Raw genomic sequence first — 27633 nt, 5'->3', positions numbered from 1 at the left:
ACATCAGTACCTTAAATCCCAACTTGGAACCCATGACGTACGTACTTTTCTTTCCTCACGGCAAGCAAGGATTCAGAGTCGGACAGCAATACACAGAGTTACAGTTTTACAGTCACAGGGTGTCCGTACGACGAGATTGCTACAACCCGATTTTGTATGGCCGGAAATTGTTTCAGCAGTATCTCGTGGATGCATACCTAAAAGTTGAAGGCAACAGGATTGCGTACCTCCGGAGCCATCAGACGAATCTGAGAGTGGAAACTTACATGGGTCTTGCCGATCACATTTACAGAGTTGGTCAAGAGACGGGCGTCCGCCCTGGAATACCGGTTATACTTCCGTCAACGTTTATAGGAAGCCCTCGCTGCATGCAGCAAAACTATCAGGACTCGATGGCCATTGTGCGCGACTTTGGTAAACCGGATCTGTTTTCGACTTTCACGTGCAACCCTAAATGGCCGGAAATAACAGAAAACTTATTCCCAGGACAGAAGGCTCACGATCGCCCGGACATCGTTTCGAGGGTATTTGACCTGAAGAAAACGGCTTTGATGCAAGATTTGACAAAGAATCACATCTTAGGTGCGACCATTGCAGATATACACGTCATCGAATTTCAGAAGAGAGGATTGCCTCATATGCACCTTTTGTTGTTTTTAGCGGAAGAAGACAAAATAAGAGATGCAGAGTGCATCGACTCGCTGGTGTGTGCTGAACTTCCAGATGCTACTCGACATCCGGAGCTACACAACATTGTGAAGTCATCGATGATTCACGGACCCTGCGGTGAACTGAATAGAAACTCTCCCTGCATGAGTGATGGTGTATGTTCGAAAGGATTTCCGAAACCGTTTCAGGCAGAAACTAAAGAGGACGTGAATGGCTACCCACTCTACAGACGAAGGGACGATGGAAACTTTATCGTGATCAAGGGTCATGCCATCGATAACAGATGGGTCGTTCCTTACAATCCGTATTTATCGAAAAAGTACAACGCCCACATAAACGTTGAAGTATGCAGCTCCATAAAATCGGTGAAGTATTTGTTCAAATACGTGTACAAGGGTCATGATGCAGCTAAAGTTGTTCTGGAAGAATCTGGAGATAGAACTTTAATGTGGGACGAGATCAAATGTTTCTTAAATGCAAGATACGTGTCTGCCCCTGAAGCAGCGTGGAGGCTGTTTGAAAAAAGAATGCATTCTAAGTCGCACTCCATCATACGACTACCGGTTCATTTGGAAAACCTGCAGTCCGTCTATTTTGCCGAATCCGAAGAAAGGAATGCTTTCCAGAGAGCTTCCGAGAAAAATACCATGCTCACCGGATGGTTTGAACTGAACAGGACAGTTCCCGAAGCGAATGGTTACCTGTATGCCGAAATTCCTAAACATTTCACCTGGAGGAATCATGCCTGGCAGACACGAGTTAGACTTGGAGATTACATCATTTCAAGAATGTATTCTGTTAGCCCGAAAGATGTTGAGCGTTTCCATCTGAGGTTGCTGCTGTGTCACGTTAAAGGAGCGAAGAGTTTTGCCGACTTAAGAACTTACGAAGGTGTGGAGTATTCAACGTTCAAGGAAGCCTGCCGTGCAAGGCATCTGCTGCAAGACGACGAAGAATGGAAAAATACTCTGGCAGAAGCATCAGCTTTTCAAATGCCACCGCAGCTAAGACAACTTTTTTGCTTCATCTGTGTTTTCTGCAACCCTGCGGAACCCGTCGCTTTTTGGAATGAATTCAAAGAGTCCCTTTCTGAAGATTTTGCGAGATCTTACTCCTTAGAAGACAGTTTCAGCCTTGCACTGAGAAGTATAGAAGACCAGTTAGAAGTGCACAATGTTTCGCTATGTTCTCTTGGTCTCCCGCAACCAACATTGACTGATGCTGTTTCTCTCGAAGTCCCGCAGTTCGATGTCCAGTATGAAAACGAACAAGCCGAAGTGTTGAACGGGATGTTGAATCCTGAACAGAAATTAGTTTACGACTTGGTTTTGGAAGCTGTACGAGATGAGAATCCTAACACACCGAAGACATTTTGTGTTAATGCGTTTGCCGGAGCTGGAAAAACTTTCCTTTTTAGGACGATCCTTCATGCTGTTCGAGGAATGGGCCACGTTGCCATTCCCGTTGCGTGGACAGGCATTGCTGCTGTGCTGTTGACCGGTGGAAGAACTGTACACTCTACTTTCAAGTTGCCCGTTCCACTTCTGGAAAATTCTTCGTGCCGTGTGAGACAAGATAGCGCTGAAGGAAGGTACTTGAAGACTGCGAAACTTTTCATATGGGATGAATGCACCATGACGCCTCATTACGCTTTGGAAGCTGTCGACAGATTGCTGAGAGACTTGACCGGACTGGATGTTCCTTTTGGCGGTAAAACCTTAGTTTTAGGAGGTGACTGGAGACAAACATTACCTGTTGTCGCACATGGAAACCGAACTTCTGCGATCGAGAGCTGCCTCAGGAACTCCTTTTTGTGGCCACATTTCAAACAATGCACGCTTTCCACCAATATGCGATTGAATCTGGAAGAACAAGAATTTTCAGAATGGCTTCTGCAGTTGGGAGACGGTCGTCTTAAAAATGACAGTGGCTTGGACGAAGACATTATCGAAATTCCATCTTTGTGTGTGGTCAACAGATCGATAGTAGAAGAAATGTTTGGCTGCGGTAATGAATTCGACTTACAAGACTTGGCCAGTAAAGCGATTTTATGTCCAAAGAACGAGGAAGCTCTGAAGCTTAATGAAGAAATTCTTTCCACGTTTCCAGGTCAAGTTTTCACGCACTACAGTGCAGACTCGGTTATTTGCGATGACGAAGAAGAACAAGAAACGTATCAGCTGGATTTCATCCACAGCCTGACGCCTTCTGGAATGCCACCTCATCGTCTGAATTTGAAAGTTGGAGTTATAGTTATGCTTCTACGAAATCTACATCCATCGGTTGGACTCTGCAACGGAACAAGGCTCATTGTGAAGAGAATTATGCCAAACGTTTTAGATTGTGAAGTCATCTCTGGACAGAATGCTGGATCGAGAGTTTTCATTCCACGTGTTGAACTTTCACCATCAGATTCAAACCTCCCCTTTCAGCTCAAGCGAAGACAGTTTCCCATCAGGCTTGCATTTTGTATGACTATTAATAAGTCACAGGGACAGACACTTAAGAAAGTTGGGATTTATTTACCGCAACCAGTTTTCAGTCATGGAATGCTTTACGTAGCTTTTTCAAGATGTTCGTCTATGAGGAATGTTCGTGTTTTAGTGAAAGACACCAAGAAGCAAGGCCGTTTGATGCCCGCATGTTCTAAAGTATTCACAAGAAATATTGTTTACAGGGAGGTTCTGCAGTAAAAAAGTTACTCGAGACATTGAAACAGTGAGATTTTTGCAACACAAAATGAAGTTAATCAAGCCAAAGCAAAAATGAAAAAGATTTGAGGTTTTTGGATGACTGGGATAAATTGAAGCAAGTCAAGATGAAGCTGAAACAGTTTGAGAATTATGCATTAGTCGGCTTTTATGTCTATTGTTACAAAGTGGAATTTGTAGTAGTTAGGCAATCGGAAGCTGCATTATTTTTTCAATGTTGTAAATATTTTTTATAAATTTTCCTTTTCAGGTCTACATACAATTGCGTTAATTAATTTTAAAACATTTTATGTATTTTTCTTTTTTAGGTATTTATGGAACTGATTTCAATCACATAAAAATATTTCTTTTTCAGGTGTATATAGAAATGATTTGATTCAAATTAAAATGTTTTTATACATTTCTTTTCAGATGTACATAGAACTTGTAAATACTTTTTTTCAGGTGTATATAGAAATGATTTCATTCAAATTAAAATGTTTTTCTTTTCAGGTGTACATAGAACATGTAAATTTTTGTAAATAATTTTTCTTATTCATTGCTTGCATTTTTGTAAACACATACAAATATATATATATCTTAATTGTGCGTGCGTGTATATATGTATATACAATTGCATCAATATATATATATATATACATATTTATATATAGTGATGCAATTTTGTCTATGATTCTGTAACAGCAGACCAGGGAAGGGGCTGATACCTGGGAGAAAAAATAACCCTCTGGTCGATGAGGTTGCAGAGGAGACCCCAGGTGTCAGGCAGTTTATGCCGTCAAAAGCCCACCAATTTTTTCTGTTTACATTTTTTTTTTCTGTTCAAGTTTTTGTGTTTAATATAAACTTATAACTAAGAAATTATTATTATTATTATTATTTCTTTTCAGATAAATACGGATTGTAGCTCGCCCATCTGGCGTACTTACTCGGTAGATTTTAAAAATTATTTTCTGTTTTTCTTTGAACTATTGACGCAATAACTGATTTCATTCATATAAAATATTTTGTTTTGCATGATATTTAATATACTCAAGGGATAGGCCTGTAATGTCTTTCCCAAAGTTGTGTCTTTTATAGACATAGGTACAGTAAAATATTTTACGGGTTCACGCGACTGACATTTTATGAAACGTTTGGAAAAGTTTCTGTGTGCTGCCCTACTGTGTTATCCAAAGAACAACAGTTGCAGTAGTTGATGATAATGTGTGTACAGCCCCAAATAATTGGAGACAAGGACATTTTGGAGTTTGTTCAAAGCTAAAAAAATATCATTGATGCAGATTCCGACAAAGAAAACGAAATGAATAATGCAGTTCTTGTGAATGATTTTGTTTCATTGATTTTTTATTAAATACATGCCTATATGCATATCTGTGCAAATAAAATGTACTCTAATAAACTTAATTTTGTTGAAAATATGTTTTTTTTTTTTTTTTTTTTTTCAATATCCTTTAACACGAAAAAATTCTTCAGTCCCTTCAGTTTCGTGTTAATAATAATGAAAGTGAGAAAAACAATTTTAATCATAGATTTAAAATTATTTTTCTGTTTTTGATTTAAATATAAAATATTTCCACAAATTTCACACAGAAACTATTTTAGACACCAGCAAAGAATTGAGTGGGTGCAGCCCGCCCATCTGCAATACTTACTCGGTAGATTTTTAAAATTATTTTCTGTTATTTATTTATTTTGAATGCGATAAAAACAGGCGACTAACTAATTTGGTTTATATGTATGTACATATATATTTTCAAATGTATATACAGGGGATATTGGACACATACAACACTATTGACACAATATGAGCTATATCCACGCAATGATGGAACAAGGTGTGCAGCAGATGCAAGACATGGGCATGATTCACATGATATTTGATATACTCGAGGGATAGGACTGTAATGAGCAAATGAGTTTGTTCCACAAAGTTGCGTCTTTTACAAACACCCAACATTCGAATCCCAGTGAACGGGGTGGCTGCATGGGTGTTTTTGTTATTTTCCCCATGCGTATACGAGCCACTTTCCTTTAAAAAGCCGACAAGAAGGCATCCCTCCCCTTAGGCAGATTGCACTCGAGTGCTTTGCCGTAGCTGAATACGTTACACCACTACTTTACACACGGAAGTAAAAATGACGCTTCCTGTGGTCGTTACCTAATTATTCAAAATATTTTGATAATTGTTATCTGTTCTTAGAATTTCCATAGCATTGCACATATTATTATTTAAATTCTGTTATTTACCAGCAATTTTACAATCTGCAAGTTTTGGTTTTACAATTTTTGATTTTTTAAAATTAAAACCTTCTTATACAATTTGCAAATGAGTTCATTGCCAAACATTCCCTTTCATATTACATCTGAAGAACTGTTGTAGCATTATGCAACAAACATTTCGCTGTTCATTAAAATATAGGAACACATTTCACTCACATTTTGATTAGAATTTGATGTAGATTGAAAAGTTGTTTTCAACTCAGCTGCCTTTACACTCGCAGTTGTATTCACAATTGATTTTCACGCTGGACTTTCATCATTTGTCATATCCACTAAAGGAGATTTATTTTTTAAGTGTCAGCAATTTTTTCTGCAGTAACAGCATCTACAAATGACCATCTGCCATGAATATTCTTCACACATGCACGAGTTTTATTTTAGAACCACTGATGCTTTGGGTTTATGATACTACTTGCTAATAGTATGCATTATGATAGCATACGTAAAACGAAAGAAATTTACCAGTATAATCAAAATAGAACAAATTCACGACTAAAATATTATCAAGAGTCTTAGAAGACCCTTCGAAGAACATTTTTAGAAGGTAAACAAAGATAACTGACGAAAACTGATCAGCTCGAAAACCCACGCTTGAAAAATGTAAACAAACGCCGCCGAAAGCAGTTACAGTTACGACTAAGATCAAAGGTTTGCTCGCAGTTAAAAGTATTACTTCCGAGCATGAAAAAATTGTAACATAATGCTTTTAAATGTTTTCTACTATTTTAAAGGCATTTAAATGCCAGTATATATTTACTGTTATGAAACATAATTACAAAAGAGATGTTAAGTATAAAATATATAGACAGCAGTTGGAGTTTACCAAAAAGAATTTAAATAAAGGAATTTTAACAACGAGTATACTGTTGGAATATCACACCCGAAAATTTTTGCGATTACACTTCGTACAAGCAGCTGAGCGGTAAAATCGCTGAACACTGGTAGTTCGGTCCAACTTTCTAATCCCGGCGAGCGGGCTGGCTGCATGTGTGTTTTCGTGGTTTTCCGCATGCAGTATCTTCTGCATGCATACGTTAACAAAGCGGGCGCAGCAAATATAAAATCGCTGTACACTGTAAGTTAGGTCCAACTTTCGAATACCACGAAGGCATCCATCCCCTGAAGTAATGGGCTTCAGCCCGCTCAGCTGGCGGGCTTTCCCGCTAGTCTACTATATATTAAAATCTGTGTGCCTCTGTCTGTTTGTTTGTGTGTTTGTAACATCATCTTCTCAAGAACGGCTGGGTGCAGAGCTTAGCAGAAGGTACCGTTGGATTCAGAATTCCCGTGGCTCGCCGTATTGACCATCGGCATCTTCGTGCGACTTTAATTAGCCGAGATATTAATTAAAAACTGATTTTCTCCCTACATTTCCCTACGTTTTGCACTTTTTGGTCGGGTTTTCCCTGTTTTAGGGATTTGGCCGTGTGCCAAATTCGTTTTTCTCAAATAACTACGGAACGGCGCCGAGTTGGAATTCGAAACGCATATCGCCGGATGCCAAAAAAATCAACGAATCCAACGGTACCGATCCCATCTTCGTACGACAATAATCGGCGGAGTTATTAATTAAAAACTGCGAAAACGTTATTTCATTTTTCGGAGTGGCAGCAGTCTCGGAATTAGCTGAGATAAAATTGCTTTTTCGAAAGCGCCGGGGGGGGGGACAATTGCTTCGGCTCCAGATTTGTGCTGGGGAAACGTCACGTGTCAATTTAACTTTTTTTCAAATATCTATGGAACGGCGCTGAGTTGGAATTCGAGACAGGTATCGCCGGATTGCAAAAAATTCTCGAAACGCATTGATACCACTCTCATCTTCGTACGACTTTAAACAGCTCAGATTTTAATTAAAAACTGAAAACGCTAATTTCTGGCTAAGTGCCAAATTCTTTTTTCCTATTGCAACAGTTTCTTGAATCGCTCCAGATAAAAAACAAAGTTATATTCTGAGGTTAAATAAAGCACGCGATTGCACGTTACCTAACTGTATTTTTAAAATATTTCTTTAATGTAGGCATTTTAAATAAACAGCTGCTTTTTACAATTTTTTTTTATTTCAGGTTAGGGTGATTGTCACGTTAATTCTTTTATTGATATTGAATAAAAGTTATTATATTACATTAAATTTAAATGATGACGTTCTTGAAGTTGTACAATTTTAATCAGCTGAGATATTAATTAAAAAATCTGAAAGCGCTATTTTTTTAAAATATGTTGTTATTTTTTTAATAATAAATTTGATTTTTTGGAATAATATATTTTTTATGTTATTAGATACGTGCACTTAATTTAGATATTATACTAATTCAGAAGTCAAACAACAAAAATCAGCGTTATACCTACAAAATTTTCACAGGACTAGTTTCGATGGTTTTTGTTGTTTGACTTCTGAATTAGTATTTATTCAGCGTGTTATTGTGTCTTAGATATTATCTTTGAATGCAAATGTATTTTAAATAAATTCGCACCAATAAAAATTAAATTCACTCTTTTTTTTTTTTTTTTTTTAGATTAAAGATTTTTCTTTGCTCCTTTGAGATGGTATACGGTAACTTTCGAATCCCGGTGAGCAGGCAGGCTACACTCATGTTTTTTGTGATTTTACGCATGTCTTGTGTATGCAGTATCTTCTGGATGCATAAATGAATAAAGCTGAACTCTTGTAGTTCGGTCCTAATTTCGAATCCCGGCGAACGGGCTGGGTCCATGGGTGTTTGCGTGATTTTACGCATGTGCCTCGTGTACGCAGCATCTTCTGGATGCATAAGTGAATAAAGCGGCCGAAATTCGCTCAAAACCTCTGATTACTGGTAGTTCGGTCCAACTTTCGAATCCAGGCGACCGTGTTGGCTCAATGTGTGTTTTCGGGATTTTCCGCATGTGTAACGTGTATGCGGTATGCATACTTGAATAAAGCGGGAGCAGCCCGCGCAAAACTACTGAACACTGGAAGTTCGGTCCAACTTTCGAATTCCGGGGTACTGTACATAAAATTTGGACGCATACGTGAATACAGCGCGCGGATACCGGGTAAAACCGCTGAACACTGGTAGTTCGGTCAAACATTCGAATCTCTGCGAGCGGGCTGGCTGCATGGGTGTTTTCGTGATTTTCCGCATGTGTATAGTGTATAAAGTGTTTTCTGGATGCATATGTGATAAAAGTGGGCGCAGCCTGCTCAAAACCTCTTAAGCTGGTAGTTCGATCCAACTTTCGGTCTCGGCGAACGAGCTGTCTCCCCGGGTGTTTTCTTGCTTTAACGCATGTGTATCGTTTATGTAGTATCCTCTCCATGCATATGTGTATAAAGCGGGCGCAGCCTGCTCAAAACCTCTTAACGCTGGTAGTTCGATCGAACTTTCGGTCCCGGCGAACGAGCTGGTTCCATGGGTGTTTTCGTGATTTTACGCATGTGTATCGTGTATGCAGTATCTTCTGGATGTATATGTAAATAAAGCGAGCGCAGCCCGCTCAGGACCGATGAACACTGGTAATTCGGTCCAACTTTCGATCTAAGGAAACGGGCTGGCTGAATGGGTGTTTACATGATTTTCCGCATGTGTAAGGAGAATGCAGTACCGTATGGATGCATACGGGAAAAAACCGGTTAAAATCGCCGGAAACTGGTAGTTCGGTCCAACTTTCGAATGTAGGCGAATTTTAACATGGAAATTCTTTTAAAAACGAAGAATGATAGCATAATTGAATAAAGCGGGCGCAGCCCGCGCAAAACAGCTAAATACTGGTAGTTCAGTCAAACTTTCGAATACCCGTGAAAGGGTTGTCCTGCATGGGTGTTTTCGAGATTTTATGCATATGTATCGTGTATGCAGTATATTCTGTATGCAACCTTTAATAAAGTGGACCCAGAGAGCGCGAAACCGCTGGACACTGGTAGTTCGGTTCAACTTTTCAATACCGGCCAAATTTAACATAGGATATCTTTTAAAAAAGAACAATGATAAGCGGGCTTCAGCCCGCTCAGCTGGCGGGCTTGCCCGCTAGCTTAAGTGAATACAAGCTGTCCATAATGATATTAAGTTTATGTTACTCACATCAACCAAAACTAAGTACGAAAGAGGAAAGTAAAGAGTGTTTAAAACAACACTAGGATAAAAAACATTTAGACAAGTGGAGATGCAACATTTTAAAGCATGATTTTTCAAACAAATATTTAATTTCTGATAGATTTAGGAGAAGAAGTTTTAGTGCTTAGGTTACTTATGAGGAACATGTTCAAGCAACCAGTCCATTCCGCTGCTGAGATGATAGGGTACATTAGGAGTGCATGAAGAATTCTTATATGGGCATAATAGAATGAAAAGAATAATTTAAGGGAATTTAATAGAATTAACGAGTAAAATTGTGACAGACTCTTGGATGGTTTATGAAGAATGCATTTGGAAATTAGACGATAATAATCTAAATTATAAAAATCTGTGATTTTAATAAATTTTTCAAATATTAGCATGCGTTAAAATATTATCATTACTATACCATGCTGACTAGATTTGCAATTATTTACGTTTATTAATTAGAAATACATATTAAACGTTATTCAAGATCGTGTGGTAGAATATGTTAATTATTAATATGAGAGGAAAATATAGTATACAATAAATTTTCAAATTAACTTTAATATATAAGGGAAAAAAAGCAGCTACCATACTGATGTAGATTTAATTAACAGACTGGGCTCTATTTATTACTAAAATATGGAAATTCATAAAATAATGAATACGCTCAAATACTGGTCGCTGGATTTACTCATGCCTCTTCAGTATTACCACGTCATTGTTTTCCGATAAAGTCAGTTGTAAAATCACCATATTTTAAATGAATTTTCTCAGATTTCGGGACAGGACGTGTCTTCATCAAACGATACAGATGTATTTTGCTTCAGTTTTGCAAATAGACAGAAATAATAAAATCCAAGAATGAAATTTGAGCAATATACTACATTAGGCATTCCAGGCGATATAAATCAACTTTTGATTAATTCCTTTGTAGAGTTTAATGTTCTTTGCAATCATCCAAAATGTCTAAACACTTGGTAGCCGTTAAGCGAATTATCGATAAGTCTAAAATAACAACTGAAACTTCGAAAGACCCTTTATTTAAAACAGAATAAGAACAGAAGGTGCACTTTGCGCTTACAACTCAGCCAACCACTTGTGGTGAGATACCTTAAGAGTAACAGTAAATCAAATGTAAAATTTAAATCAAATAAACTAGTAGTTGAAGGCAACACAGTCAATTTAGCATGAAGTTGGCTAAAAACTTAACCACCGTGAAATTTAACTATCGTCAGTTATAATGCAAGGCTGAAGAGAAAAACTCTTGTCTAAGATAGCAACCTAGTATCGTGGCCACGAAAGGTAGAGCAAGTTCTATCTTATAATCTCAGAACTGTAACCTTAAATACACGCGAACTAAAATTTATATTCAGGCGGAAAAATTGAAAGGGAGAATGACAGTTCAGATCCAAAACATAGAATAATTGGTTAATTAACATAAAAGAATCTCGCATCTTAATTGAAAATAATCAAACAGATAGTTCAGTCAGATTAAAAAAACGGGGAGATAACATTCTCATTTGGAGCTGAAGAAAATACCTTAATATCTTTTGAAGTGTTTGGAAGGCTCAACAGCCCTTCAATAAATACAAAACGAATTAAAGAATACTTTAAGGATACTTCTGATGGATAGCTAAAGAAATGCTTATTATTTGAATATCTTAAAAATATCTGCCAAAGAGTTGTTATTTCTGCTTTTCTTTTCAGGTTTATCTTCTTCAAATTTTATCTGAGCAATTTGTTGTTTTACTTTGATATTAAAAGTCTAGTATACCAATGTTCTAGAGCAAAGATTATTTCTCATGGTCAGTATTAATACGGCCAGTGGTTTTAACAATGCTGCCGAAGTTTTTTAATTTAGAAGATACTTCACAGCTAATGCATATTCTGTAATCTAAAGGTTCGATGACGTGGTAGGTGTTGCATACAAGTTGGTGAGCTCTTCAGTTTATGCTTTTATTCTTGTTTATAAGCTTATCTGAAATGATATTCTATCTACTGCAATTTAGTATTTTTGAATTTGAGTAAGACCGGACGAATACATAGCGTTTTTAAGTTGCGCTTAGCTTAGTTTGTGAATTAGGCTTAATGTGCGTTTTACATGAACTCCATGATTTTAGCTTGAAGGATTTTGGTGCGCTGTGATTTCAAGATTTTAGACTGTCGATAAAAGATACCCACCTACGTTTTCGTGTATAGTTAGTTCAAGTATTTCTACACGCGGGCCGATATGTGGATTTTTTGTGTTTGAATTTCTTTTTATTTTTTGAGTGCACAATCAGAAGATCCCGCATTCCCCTTTATATTATTACTGTACTTACGTAATTAAAATACACTATATCCCTAAAAGCCACTCTTAGTACAGAAACTTTAGGCGACACACATTTCGCACAACTTTCTAGATTAGTCTTCAGTGCCTTATCCTCCATCAAATGGATGCTCAAGCAAAGGTTCTTCAACGCACTCTGTTTCGAGCACTGTGGCGTCAGAATAACGAAGTACAGTGAAAGACCCCACATCTGCAAGGCTCGGTCACATACTGCGAATCACTGATAATGTATTAAACTAGCTGGATAAATGCTAATTGAAAAACAAAATCAACCTTATAGACGCTAGAAAACTGCAGAGTTTCATTAAAGATATCTGAGACTTAGCAATAAAGCAAAAAATAGTTATAGTTGCACAGAAAGCCTGCCTTACGCAGGCGAAAGAGCTCCTTATTACAGCAATAGAGTGAAATGAAAATTACGCGACGCTCCGACGAATCTAAACCGCCTCCCAATGGCTATCAACGAAGAAGCGCAAGCTGAAACATACATTAGTGCTAACCTGTTGTATGCTGATGTCGCAAAATATAATATAAGGTTACACATTCCAGTCACGAAGCCCAAACAGGATCGCGTTTTGCTTCGAAGGCCTAAAGATAAACAAAGATCACCAAAGCAATTAAGAGTCGAGTTAGCAAAGGGTTTGAATTTAAATAAGCTGAAGATTAAACTTAAAAACATCGGAACTCTACATATCAGCCAGCCTAAGAAGAGCAGGCTGATTGTTTTCAACGTCCCAGCAACAGCAGCATCAGAGGACCTAAAAGAAGATTTTACCACTTTCCTCAATTGTGGACAAACGCAAGTCGTTTCGCTGACATCATTGAGACAGTCTGAGGTCACGAATAATTGGCTGGAGGATCTAATACCAGATATCAAGAGCAATCTAGAAGTTCCAGGCAAAATTATAGTAAGTTTCAGCTTGTGCGGTGCTGCAGTTGCCAAAGGCTTAGGGCACCATAAGCATCCAGTCTGCTGCTCACTTTATTTAGGTGAATACTTCTTTAGAAACTTCACCTCAGGCTACAAATGATCCATGAACTACGTAAAACACAATGCACAGGGAGATGTAATCTATAGCACCAATCTCGGGGCGATTCTGACAATAGACAGATTCTGTCTATCACACAGAGATTCTCTGAAAGAACTGCTCAGGAAGAATATGCAACAACAAAGGCTTATCCGCGAAGTTCCTCAATAAAAGTCCTCCAAGTTAATATCTAAAGAGACAGAGTGACTACAATAACAGTAATGTAGTTTATGACAGAAAATGAAATTACTTTTGCCTTCATAAGAATGGTAATCTGATAGGCCTTCCAATGGGCTGAAAAGCATTCCTCTCCGACAACAGCACAGCTGAGATAATTTGCGCTAGACTATATGATCCGCTTCTCTCATTATTCAGTAATGATAGCTCTAGAAGGCCAAAATGCATCCATAAAATTCACCTCCTACATCCCATTGACATGTAACATGCCTTACAGCATCTAAAACTAAGTGAAGGCTGTAGGAATATAATTTGAGGAGACGCAAAAAAATCCATGTCTAGGAGAGCCCGATTGAAGATATTAGATAGACAGGCTTAGAACTTCTTCAGTTCAGCTCTGCCAATACACTAATTTATTCAATTCAAGACACCTCTTGCCAGCATTCTAAGCATAATTAGCAAAACGCTATTCAGATGTGAAACTCATTTCTAGAGACTTAGTGATTAATGGGGACAATTGGGAAGTCCTCGATACATATTCAATAAGCGCGCACAAATTTCTTTCTTTCACAATCAGTCATAGAACCGTTAAACATTATAAACACAAATTTAAGAGCAAATATGGAGGCCATTCATAGACACCTACCTTAAGAAAAAAGAAAATAGTCTTACTCAATATATAGTTGCCAGTCGTATTCCAGCCTCTGCTGAAGCCACAGAAGCTCTTATAGAAAGCATAACAGCAGGCTGTTACGAAGTTTACAAATTAAAAAATCTCCAATTAAAAATAAGCCTACTCACCTGGTGGACAGAGAACCTTAACATATACAAGAAAACGCTTAACGTATGCAGACGTCGATATCAGGCCAGTCGACAAAGGATTACGACAGCACCTTTGCATACTTCTCAAAAGGGAACATACTAGATACAAATTTGCGATACTAGATGCAAAGAAACGGAAGTCGTAGATATTCTGCACTAATATAACAGTAAAGTTTGATATAGCCTTCAAAATGGTAAATTTAAATGGAATCTACAGAGGTGTCGCCTTTAATGTAAGTAGTCACTCGCAAGCCCTTAGCACCACAACAGTAAGAATTATTCTTGAGAATCTGTTCTCAAAAGATATCACAGATACGGATCCCCTAGTCATATAGTGGTAATGAAACAAGTAAAGCATATTACATGCAGCTTAAGTAACTTAATAAGCAAATCTTTTTTTCCTCACTCGGAAGTGGACATCGAAATAAAAGGCTGAATCGCAAAAGGTTGCAGTGCCAGATGGACATCATTATAGGAATAATGATTTCGAGGACGTCTTAAATTTGTGATTTGCTTCCTCAATCTCTGTTGAAAAATGGGATATTTTCCAACTCCTTTAAATGATGCTGAAGTTGTCCTATTCTTCAAACAAAGCCGCTCAACGACACTGCCCTCTTCTTACAGACCGATCAGTCTTTTGTCCTCCTTTGCTAAACTTCTTATGAGATTTTCTTAGGAAGATTGCAGCGTGATCTCTACACAGCTGCTAGACGAAAACCTCTTCAATTTGGCTTCAAAGAATTTTCAGTGGATTACGCTCTGAAAAGTCTAAAAACAGAGACAGCAACCTTGCAAGGAGACATTATACGGCGGTGATCTCGCTTAATACTAAAGACACCTTTGATGCCCTTTGGTGGCTGTATATACTCGTCTCACTAGACCTCTTGGGAGTTCGTAATGATGTCATTTGAATAATTAGCAGCTATCTGTCCAACAGAACATTAAGCGTCAGCACAGATGGAAGTATCTTTAGAAGAGACACAGGCATAGGCTGCCCACAAGGCCTTGTACCTTGGTTCGACGTTGTGGAAGGCAGTAGTAGATGAAGTACTTAAAGCATTGAGCTGTCTTAATTGAAATATACATGCACAAACATATGCAGATGACATCCTGATAACAATAGGAGCAAGTGCCAGCAGAAGATTAGAGATCAGAGCAAATCAAGCGCTAGACTACCTCGCGAACTGGTGATCTCAACATAAGCTTAAGTTCCAATACGAAATAACGGTTGCTATAGTAATTGGGAATCCTCAAACCTTAATCAGGCATACAATATTTAAAATTAATGAGCATTCAATCAAAATATACAAAACATTAAAATGGTTTGGCATTATTTTAGACGAAACATTCAGGTGGCTTCTACTTACAGAACATTTGAAAGATAAAACATTTTGGCAGTACTGTTCCGAATGATAGAAAAATCCTTGGGCATTTATCTCCTCAGCACTTCTAAAAATGTGGTATAACACAGTGACAGTGCCAACCCTCTGAAATGGAACATCAACTTGGCGTAACATGTTAAATGCCCATAAAGTTAGAAAACTTCTCAGCCTGCAAATGCGGATAGCCCTCGTAATCAGCAGAGTATACAGAACTGCGCCGACAAATGATATACTCAACGTTGTAGGTCTCAAACTTGTAAGTCTCAAAATACTATCTTGTAGCGTAAGAACTGAGAACATCGGAAAAGTCTTAAGGTTAAGTGTAGACGTCACTACAGACCTTAACACACTATGAGAAGACAGTACCATCTGCAAAAACTCATCCTGCAAGATATACCCACAATACTTTTATCAGTGATAAAATATAAGGGACAGCAGAACGTGAAATAGTACATACAAATGGCTGAGGACGGTACAATCAGTGCTCTCTGCACGAAGATGGGGAATAGCTATATAATTTTCAATGGGCAACTACACTGAGAAACCTAAATTCTGTCTTTTAGGCAAATTACTTCCAATTCTCAAAGGATCTTCTTCAAGAGTCATGTATGCTCATGTAACTTAAAAAGATTTGTTTAAAATTATGTCGTCTCTCATGGTCCCTGGCCGTAGTGCACAGATAGTAGATTTCCTCTTCTACACGAAACGCAATAAGAGCTCAAGCATAATAGCAGCTTGTTGTCTCTACGGGGGTGCCGACGCGCAGACTTCATTTTATTCATTTAATGTGTCTAGCTCAACAATATTTAACTATTGAATCGGATGCATTAATCACTAACTACAAACGTTGAAATATAAATTTCGTTAGAAAAGAGAGGGAAAAAGCTCCTTTGTTTTTGACAAAACAGCATGTAACTTATGCATCTCTGTTTTTAATTTTCAAGGTCGAAATTCTTACTTTTTGGTTATAAACTAATTAATTAAGTTTATTGAAAGAATTAAAGTCATATATGATTTTAAAACTGACGCTTTCTTTGGTGATTTTACTGTTTGTTCAATGCCTCCTCAGTTTGAAAAAAGTAAAAATTATTTTCATATTATTTATTGAATACTTAATGATTCTTGAAGCACATTTACTTAATTAAGTGTACGTTTAACATAACTATACATCTTAAGTAACATATTCGTTGAATTAAAACGAAAAAAATTAATAAGTTCTTCGGGGATTTTCAGCACTACCTATTGGAAACATTTACATGAAATGGCGAACATATTCGTTCAACTAACTAAACTACATCCTGAATACTTTTGTATACAATGAGATAAAAATAACTTTAATTTAGATTATGAATCTATTAAAATAGTATCACTTTCTATAAATAAGATACACAGAAAGCTACATATACACACATAGCTACATACATTGCAGCAACACAAAAGCAGTATCTGCAGCATTACAACCTAAATATAATGCAACCAACAAAATGTATTAAATTAATGAAACTAAATATATCACCGCAATTCTTAATTACAACATTTGAAATTTTTGAAAAATGCTGTCCTCTAAGCAATAAAATTGCGGTTGTTTCATTTTTAAAGTTGAGAATTTTTTCAGAAGTCTCTTTTATTCCCGCCGTTCCGTTTTAGTCTATACACCGTTTTACTCATTGTTTCATTTTAATCATATTAACATGCTCCCTAGAATTCTTTTACATAATATATTCAAACTTGTGATCTACAGCAATTTACTGATAAAGATAAAAGACTTTTTTCTGATCTAAAATGTTCCCTTTTTTTTAAAGTTTTATGGAAAGCAATACAAATCTCTTCTAACTATATAGAACTCGATGTAGACATGAAATATTTACTCCTGGAAAGTGCACAAAATTTTAGGGAAATATATGTATAGACGCAACGATAGCCATGGTAGTTTTATAAAAAAAAAGAGGAAAAATACATTTTATTTGCTCGCGAAGTAGTTTTTTTTTTTTTTTTTTTTTCCTTCCCGAAACAGGGATGCAGAAATGTATCACGATTTACTTGATACAGAAAAAGAAAGACATTTATGTTCTCGTGTTAATCTAAGAGTTCTGTATATTATTTGAACATGTCTAAATGTTGGAACAGCCGAAGACTATATGCTGATTGTATGTTGTGCTCTGAACTTGTCAGTTCTTCAAATCTGACTTCCTGAAACATTCTTCCTTTGCGACTCATCTTTAAAGATTTTGAGCATGAGCTACCCCAGCTCACCATATTACTAGAACTTGGGCAACGAGTTATTCGGCTAATGCATTTTATAGCTATTGAGCAGCTAGAATGATTGCGGCATAAAATTAGGTGAGCTTTGGTTTACGTTGATTTTATAAGATATACTCATAGGTCTAAGTGAACAATGACATCAAAGCAACCTCATCTGTTATCGAGATACGCCCAAAAAATATCAACAATGGAAAGTTTTCACGAACACTGACGCTAATATGATCTATTACTGCTGGTATATTGCGCTTAGTGCAATTTTACTAGATCTGTTGACAACTGTACCCTTCGCTCAAGACGTGGAACGATCCTCGCTTAGTGCATCGTACATCTTTAATCTTTTGTGTTGGCCCTTGGACTATATGTGATCCGCTGTAAAATTAAATAATGTACTGTATCGTGGTAGCGGCAATATTTATGCACCACATTATAAGACATTTAGCAACGAATTATTGCAAAGCATGCATAACTCTTGCGCAACTACTACGTATGTGGTACGAAACTTATTATAGCTTTTATGTATGCCGACTTTCGAGAGATGCATTTATAAAATGTCTGGTATGAAAAGTGTTTTCTGTGAGTTAGGTGATATATGATATATTTTTTGCGCTATCAGAAATAACATTGCTTTCAATCACGCGAATTAGCTACATCGTTAGTAATTTCGGTGAATTCTGGTTCTTGCTAGTATTAACGTTAATAGTTGTGTTAAACGGAAAGCGGGGTGTTAAACCCCTAATACTTTAAAAAATATTTAAAGTATTGTTGTAGTCTCAGTCCTGTGTAAATAAGGATAATTAGCATTTTCATAAGATTGTATATGAACTTTAGGCCAATTTAACAATGAAATATTATTCATGATTTAAAAGTCTCTTACTATACTAAAGATGTCTGCAGCCAATATAGCAATGAGTTTAAAGGAAACAAAGGGGTCTAAGAGGTCATGACTAAAACTTCTTAGTACAAAACAGAAATTTCTTAAGTTTGTGAAATAAAATAATTACCGTACGATTCTGACCGCATGTTTCTTCGTAAAGGTGTTGAGAATCAAAATGATTTCAAAACTTACAGAACTTCTTAAATTGATATTGCTAGTAAAAATTCCATAAGAATGTCAAGTTCATTTAAAATAAATATTATGCCAATTAGCAAGAAGAAAGAATAAATTTCTAGCCCTCGATTTGATTGAATTTGTGCTAATTTCCTAAGTTGAGAGTTTTAAAATCTTAATACCTTTAGAGACCACTAGTTTTCTCACAAGAAACCAAGCAATATTTGAGATAACATCTTTCTACCATGTTGTTATTCCCATGTTCGCCATACAGTACTTAGACGTTGGGTATACGAGCTATCTCAAGACTAATTATAGGAACACAACTTTAGTGCTTCACTTTTGACAAGTAGAAATAAACCGACCATTTCTATATTTGCGGGTGGCTTTATGTAATGCATCATTTTATTTATTGTTCATAATCAGAGAAAAACATTCTTAATAACTGAGCACAAATAGCAGGTACCGATGCATGGCTCTTTCCATGGCCGTTAACTTAAGTTTAAACTATAAATAAAAACTGCTCATATGTTGTACTAGTATTCTTGTCCATTACTGACATCAACAAAAGGATTTTGTTCACTAAAACGTATTCTGAACTCGAGCCTAGCATTTCTTGTCATTGAAATTAACAATACACTTCCTAATAAAATATTTCTGAAGATCCTTAAAATGAAATGTATTAATATGTATTCATATGAAACAAAAGGAAACTTTCATCGTCTTTAATTTTATGTCATTTTTATGATGAGGCAATTACATTTCACCAAGCTTTGCTATTCGAGTTGAGTGGCTGGAAAAAAAAAAAAAAAAGAACGTTATTATCCATTGCATTCGGTAACTCTTTATGACATCAAAGAATTAAATTGAAAAAGCCTTTTCTCTGGTACTAGACAAGGTCGATTTTTTACTTCATTGTACGAAGTAAAAAGGAAGTATTGTAATTGCGAAAATTTTCAGGCATCATATTTCAACGAAAATATCCATTTTGACCGCTATCGAATGCAATTTAACTATGTTTTTGCGTGACATCTCTACGTAAGGACAAAATAAAAGACTCTTTTCCCCAAAAAAATTATAAAACTGATTTAAAATTAATTCTGAAGAGAATTTTTCGTGACGGCTGTGCGTACGTACGTATGCGAGATACGTACGTATGCACATACGTACGTACATACCTACGTACGTATTTCGCATAACTCAAAAACGAGTAGCCTCAGAACGTTGAAATTTTGTATATAGGACCGCTATGACATGTAGATGTGCACCTCATATTTTGATTGAAATCGGCCACACCAAAGGTATATAAATATGTATATCTACTCTGTTAACCGTCTCAGTGATTTCAGTTTCTTTACTCTTAAGTGTTTGTAAGTTGTGCATTTTTTGCTTTAAAATGATTGAATTATGTTGTTCTTATCTTCCGGTTAAGGTATTTATGCCTTTAGTAAATCTGAATGCAATATTTGTGGAGTTATCAAGAATTTAAAAGTTGTTTGAGTGCAGCTAAGTCTATTTACTTTTGCGATGGCGGACATGTTGTTTACATTTCAAACTTGGCAACATAGCGGATTTGTTGCTAATCTAGAGAAACTAAGCTTCGCAACAACAAAGATAACGCCTTCTTTTATTATTGCGAATTAAATCATGTTAATGGATTATGGAATTTATTCGAGGAAATAAGTGTTTAAAATTTGCTTCGTAATTTTTAATATAGATAGTTTGAGATTTTATGTATTTTTCCCTTGTCGGGAAGTGAGAACTGAATAAATTGAATGAAAAATACTGAATAGTCTGTAAAAAACTGTTTCTTTTTTGTTTTGTTTGCTTAATTTCTTTTATACATCGTTTTAGATTTATTATAGTATTTGAATAGAACATGTAGCAACGATTAGATAATTCTTCAAATGATATAAATTTATATGCATTCTGATTTATAAAATGAACGAAGAAATGTAACGCTATTAAGTGAAGCAAGCGCCAGAGTGTTGTTGTGGTAAACAAATGTAGTGAATTTTAAAGAGTGCTTTTATTCTATTGTGGTTTATGCGCTATCGACGAAGTAGATTTAATTCAATCCAATACGTTTAAATGACATGCAAGAAAAATTGTGTGTAATTTAATATTCATGTAAGGAAGCCATATGGTGAACACAAAATTTTTTTTTATTTAAATTTTCTTTAAATTTTTTTTTCATATGCAGATATTATGCAGAATAGCTTTAAAATTTTGTAATTTTTATTCAGAAATTCGATTTTTTTCTTTTATTTAGCCAAAGCTACCTCTTGCTTCAAGTAATATAATGCATATAAACAGTTAAAGTAAGATAATTTATTAAAATATAAATATAGAAGAAATATAGGTACGCTTTTAAAAAGCATCTGTAAAATAAATGAGGAAACACAACTTGGGGGGGGGAAAAACCTCACTTTTTTATATTTGCTAATTTAGATGAATTTTCAGTAGAGCAAAATTTACTTGTGAATAGTTTTAATTTTTTTAAACGTGGTAACACAAAATTATCGAAAAAGATGAACCTGATTTTCAATTACTATATTGTATTTTACTGTAAATGCGGCTTCTTAGCTTTTATACGAAAATAACTAAAAAGCGGTCATGTTTTACCTCAGTGATGGAAAAGTTAAACTTGACATACAGAGAAACGTTTTAAACAGTTAATGGCATAACCGTCCTTAACAACCAGTGGGCATGAGGATGGCAACCAGAATTTAAATCTGAAAGAGCAGAATTTAACTCTGTTATAACAGTTGAAAGCAATTTTCCGCTAACTTATGGAACACAGCCACCTATTGAAAAACGTATCATTCATGGCCTTTATTATAATTACATCATATAAGATTCAGCGTACTTGGATAGAAACAGAATACTGCTTTGATAACTGAAGGACAATCAGTGGAACTCATACCGAAATTTACTAATTGTAGGATGAAAGAATTAAACTTTCATGCTTACTTTGTAGTACAAATTGTCAAGCTGTCTCAGATCTTCTAATAAAAGTACTTTAAAGTCATGTTTACTTTTTTGATAAACCAGTATCTTTTAGTCACTAGTTATGATTTTAAGCAGAAGCATTTTAATTTAGCTGTGAATCTTGCTAATTAAAATTTGTAACAATTTCTTTATTACTTCCCTAAAAAGAATTCAGATAATTTGAAAATTTGACCCAATATTTACAATGAATACACTTCTCTACATGTTTGCAGGACGCCACACGCCACAAGAAGCAGATCGACGAACAGCATACGACACCGAGAAGGGTGAATCGTGAATTTGGACTTACAGCAGTACTTACGGCATTGACTTCTGCCTCGTCGTACCATACGTTGATATATGGATGGAGTAGGGCGTTCTCGACCGATATCCTCTTCTCGGGATCGATGACCAACATCTTGCACAACAAGTCGCGCGCTTGGCTTGCTAAAATGAAAGAAAAAAAGTGTTAAAGTTTTGATAATTATACTACTTTTCGTTTTGGTCATAGGCAATAAATAGAAAAGTTTTCATGAATGAAATCAATCGAATGAAAGTCTGTGTAGCACTTTTATTGTCGAAATACAGAATTTAGAAAATGTTAACTCATAAAAATTTCCAGTTAAAGAATTAAAGGGGAAGTTTATACAAAATATTTCGTTTAACGGAAAAACTCGGAAAAAAGGCGGAAGATAGCGTTGGGGGCAATCGATTTCCGAAGGCTAGGACACGAAACCCCGAAGAGTGGCTGTGGTTAGACCTTCGTGCTAATCTGAAGTCAAAGAAAGGACCGCGTTCTGCAATCGAAGGAGTATAAATAATGGGTGGGAAATGAACGTAATCAGAATGTGATGATGCCATACCTTCAAAGCTGACAAGCATTCAATTTAACAGACTTTTGTTTTGTTTTTGATATATTTATAGTAACCATTAAATTAATGACATTATATGATATTTAATATAGTTTCCTCTAGTTCTAGCATGGGCAAACGTTTCGTCGAAAAGCTGCATTGATATTATTGGGATTAAAAATATAGCAAGCCGAAAATACTATAAAATAGTATTTTTATATATAAATTGTTATTAGAAGGAAAAGTGAATTCAAGCATAAAAATAAACAAATTTCTAACGGTCAACATATTAATGAGATAAATAATGCTGTTTGGCATTTTCACCATATTTAAAAAAGTTTTGGTGTTAATTTTTAGGAGATTCTTAAACATACTTGTAAATATTACTCAATGATGCTTGATCGTTAACCGTTTGACCTTAGAAAATGTTTGTTAAATTTCTCGAATTAGTATAGAGGATACGAAAAGTATAGAGAATCTGCAGTTCTCTATATCAGTATCGCTATCAGATCTGTAATCTCATATTGTTGCTCATTTGGTGTAATGCCAGTTTTTGTTGAACGGACTGCGAATGAATTGCGATTTACAGAATTGTGTCTTGATTTGAACAAAAAATTATAAGATAATTAATTCACAAAATGCCAAATTAAAAATGTAAAGTAAAGTCAAATTTATTTTACTTGAAGAATCATCAATGGACAGAAAAATTTAAACTGCACTGAAAAATATGATTATTGCTCTTAGACTGTTATTTGCCTAGGCCTATTTTAGTTCAGTGCCCTAAAATTCTTCGAAAGGGTGCGCAGCACACATTACCAGTCATCTACTGTTATGATCGACACGGAACTCTGTTCTTCTCAAAAGTCTACAGTGAAAATAAGCTGAAAACAATTCTTTATCATTGACCCTATACTAAACTAGTATACAAAACTTCAGCAACAAATTAATTTTTGAATATGCAACCATGAAATTTTTTAAGAGGGCTAGCACGATCAGTGCAATGAAAGTCAACTCCGTATAATGTGATGCTTATGCAAATGTGAGCACCACGTTCACAGAGGTTACGTCAAGACAGACGAACCACAATGAATGAACGCGCATAGTGCGAGGCAATTTTAAAAGAAGAAAGAAAGGCGCAAGTTCAGGCATTCTTCTGCAAGTGGAAGTGAGATTGAATGTATAGTATAGATACAAGAAAACATCAGGACGTCTTTACAGAAGGTAGAAAGATTGGCAAGTTTGACAAGAGGCGTAGTTTGAAATCGATAAAAGTGTTGTTTCACGAGCTTGGAAAGCCTTTTAAATTAAAGGCACAATTGTAAGATAGTTTGATGGTGGTTGTCTACGGAAACCAATGGTGATCGATGACCGATATATCGGATAAATGGCAAATTTTCAATACCATATGCTATGCAACTGTAGAGAAATGCATTTAAAATGTTTATGAAGTTTTAATTTATTAATAAAATATAGTAAAAACATTTTGAAATTTTTGGTGATAAATTGTTTTTAGGTGTTAGACTGCAATCAAAAATTTTCAGATTGTAATTTTTCTCAAAGTGTATGATTATATAATCATACCTTTGGAGAAATTATAAACAATTACATCAAATAATACAATTAGTGCCCATGAAACACTAAATAATTTAAAATTTTCTTTCGATTTGTACGATAATGCTTAATTTTAATATGATGTAGAACTATTGAAGAAGAATGCTATCTACCGCTTTTAGTGATTAGTTTCTTAGCCCGCGCTGCTAAAACTGTTTCTTTTAATCATTTACTTTCCCTTCCATTTTATTCCATATTTGAATATGAAAGCTAAACGGATCTGTACCATGCTTCTACGAGATAATGTGGAAGCATTTGCGGTGTAGTACTCCGCATGCTGTGCAGAATCCTTTTTTTAGCTTCAAACGCTCTTAATACAATTTTATTGTTTGAGTACGGGCATCATCTGGAGGATTGACAAAGTTCTTTTGGTGGTTTATGGTTCGATGATCGTATCATAATCGTCCCAGACCTTTCCTTATAAGAAGGCCATTCATTACCCATGATAATTAAAACCGCTACTACTTTTCGCTGAATTTTGGGTCGTAATACTGTGCAGTCTCTTCGTTGAACGATAAAAAGCGTGTTTCGAATTTGTAAGTTCGACATGTTAAACCAAATACTTAGAAACCTTGTATTCCTTTGCCATGGCTCCCCATCTAAGAAATAACTTAAATATTAGTGAATTAAAATCAGTAGATAGCATACTACATTAATATCACCTTTGAAGAAATACACCTTTGAAGAAATTTCAAACAAAAGTAATCATAAAGATCATAAAAGGTCAAATAATAAAATCAGTAAAGTAATCATAAATAATAGTAATAGTAATCACAAAAGATAACATTGCTATTAACATCATATCGGTCAATATCATAAACATTGTGTCAAATAAGACCACGAACTTTATATTTCTATTTACATGAATCCAACTCTACTGTTTAAAATACACGAATAACATGAAGTTTCTTTTCATTCCCCACCAACTCAAAATGCACTCAGAAGTTTTTTCAATATTTTTTAATTAATGAACATTCCAAATTAGCAATGAGACAAATCTGAGATTTTTTTAAAGTTAGCATTATACTGTATTTCTTATAAAACAAAACCTTACAATTAAATATTATTCTTTTAGTCATTTTTTGATGAGCTTAATTACACTGCTGTGTAATTTCCTGTGTAGCATACTTTATGAAGAACTGCTCAGGAGATGTCATCCACGTTTTGCATTTACTGTTTCTTTAGAAATTAACTTTAATCGTCAAGGGTAAATTCTCTTAATCAGAGTTAGGTAAATTCTCTTGAACAGAGTTAAGTTTTAGACTCTTTTTTTAACTGGAATACTTGTTTTTAAAAGCCTCCAAATATTTTGATCTCTCTAGCTTAGGATAGGTTGGGGCCATTATTCAATTTAGAAAAAAACTTAATTTTCTAGTTGTTGAAAAAGCTGACAACTTTCATGCAATGACTAGTAGTTAAGGTTAGACAAAACAAAATTTCTTCATTTTTTTGAAAGGAATTAAATGTTTGTTAATACACATATTTAAACAAATGAAACCATTCATAATTCTCGGCATTTCTAAATTTGTGTTTAGAAGCGTTGCCTCTGTGACACAGTACATCATTACTTTCCTTGTTAATTTTCTTCGGCTTTATCTTGAAGTGCGCAGTGATAGAGTTAGAAAATATCAAATGAATGCTACTTAGTTCAGCCATTAACATTAACATTAACATTAACATTAACATTAACATTAAGATTCTTACACTTTCAAATGGAACATTTGCTTATAAACTGCAAGGCAATAATTTTTTGACAATTTTTTGTATTCTGCATACATCATTTTGGCATAAGATTTTAAATTCAGATCTTCCTTAATTTGATGAATAGTTCGATTATATGTTTTTAGCTTTCAACCGATATGACGGATAAAATTTCGTTTTCTTGACGAACTAGACATTTTCACGGCTTATTTCTTTATTTTTTTTTTTTTTTTATTTTATTTTTTTTTTTTTGTCTTTAAAATTTTATTGATAGCAACGTAAGCAAGTCGATATCAATGGAAATTTTTTAATGAGAAAATCAAAGCTTTTTGTATTTGACTATCTGTGTGAAGTTTAGGTAAAGCAGCTTTGATTTTTTTTTTGTGGGTGTTATCACGATCCTTAAAACGTGGTGCTATTTTGTTTTTAATAGCTCTCATTAAATGGGGTATTATTTTATAAACCATCATAGCATTTAACTAAAATGTCTCTCGTTTTGAAGGAAATAAAACCTGTTGTCATGGCAACATGTACAATTTGTACAAAGTAATTAAAAAAAGATAAAAGGTAAAGCATGAGAAATGTTCTAACCTTTCAGTCGACTGTGCTCCGAGCTGTCGGCTGGGAAGAGTACATCAGGGAACAGTTTCTCGAAAGCATATCCTGTATACTTGGGTCTGTTCTCCACATAGTTCCGGACAGTTGGTTGGAGACGCTTCATGAACTCTACGGACGGTGTACCGAGTTGCTCAATAATCTTGTTCCACTGATCGATATCTTGTAACAAATAGTAAGGAATTCAAAACTCAAGAAATATATTACATATTGAACTCTAAATCCCAAACACTGACAAAGAAAAGATGTTCATAAACCAAAATGTAAAGAAAATTGCGCATGAGAAGGATCTTTAGAAAAACTTGTCTTTAAAATAAGAAATACTAAACTAAAAAAAGAAGCCTTTTGAAAACTACAGTACAGTATTTTTAACTTTCAGCCTACAACTGGTTTCGAGTTCTGTAAAGTAAAATCCAAATAAGTTCTTAAATCTGAAATGGTTTCTTACTTTTATTATCATAAGATTGAGAATTAAATTTTTTTTCCGTGAAAGAATACAGATAGTTGATTTTACATAGACACTCTTTAAAGTTTAACGAAAAGAATGAAACCATAAAAGGTTTAAGAAAACTACTCATTTAATATAAGAAACCTAACTCATAAATAATACCTCTTTCTAATTCGATACTTTGCTTGGCACGATCACTGAGCTTTTGGATGACTTCGTAGAAGCAAATGGTTTTGTTATGCGTTTTTGAATTCTTATAATGTTGTGAAAATTGTGCCCTTTAATATGAAATTTCTATTTATGGAATAGAAATTAATCTGAAAGAGCCAAATTTGACATGCAAAGATGATTACATTTTCAATGATGAAACAAAATTATATGCAATTTTGTTTTCAATAAACTGTTTTATGATAGTTATATTAAGAAATCTTTGCTGATTTTTGCTGTTCAATCTTTGAAGTCGACAATATAATTTATCAGCTCCATAAAAGTCAAATGAAAAACTCCATCCACATTTTTTTTCTGCAGTAGACTATATTTCAGAGAAATAAAAATCAATGTGCTTTACTAGTTATTGCCGGTCATTTTCGTTAAAATATTGGTTGAAAAATCTTGCAAACATAGAT

General features: G+C 35.1%; 1 protein-coding gene across 6 annotated transcripts in view; it reads right to left on the bottom strand.

Moving 5' to 3' along the window:
* LOC118190988 (stress-activated protein kinase JNK-like) overlaps positions 1–27633 on the bottom strand; it is a 249078-nt gene that overhangs the window by 41249 nt on the left and 180196 nt on the right. For 2 of the 6 annotated variants that reach the window (XM_085807134.1, XM_085807128.1), the window contains exons 8-9: positions 26536–26721; positions 22092–22228 (exon numbers count right to left, since the gene is read on the bottom strand). In XM_085807134.1, coding sequence (XP_085663260.1) covers positions 22092–22228; positions 26536–26721 — 323 coding nt within the window. Of the gene's footprint in view, positions 1–19445; positions 19584–21131; positions 22229–26535; positions 26722–27633 lie in introns of those variants that run through there. The other 4 variants (XM_035361778.2, XM_035361777.2, XM_085807135.1 and 1 more) reach the window with 4 other exon arrangements.

Source organism: Stegodyphus dumicola, chromosome 1 (genome assembly GCF_044657685.1).
Source record: "Stegodyphus dumicola isolate Sdum_Otavi_A_Nest chromosome 1, ASM4465768v1".
In the NCBI taxonomy this organism is placed as follows: domain Eukaryota; kingdom Metazoa; phylum Arthropoda; class Arachnida; order Araneae; family Eresidae; genus Stegodyphus; species Stegodyphus dumicola.
Note: the sequence above shows the minus strand (reverse complement) of the source record. Positions and strands in the feature narration are given on the sequence as shown.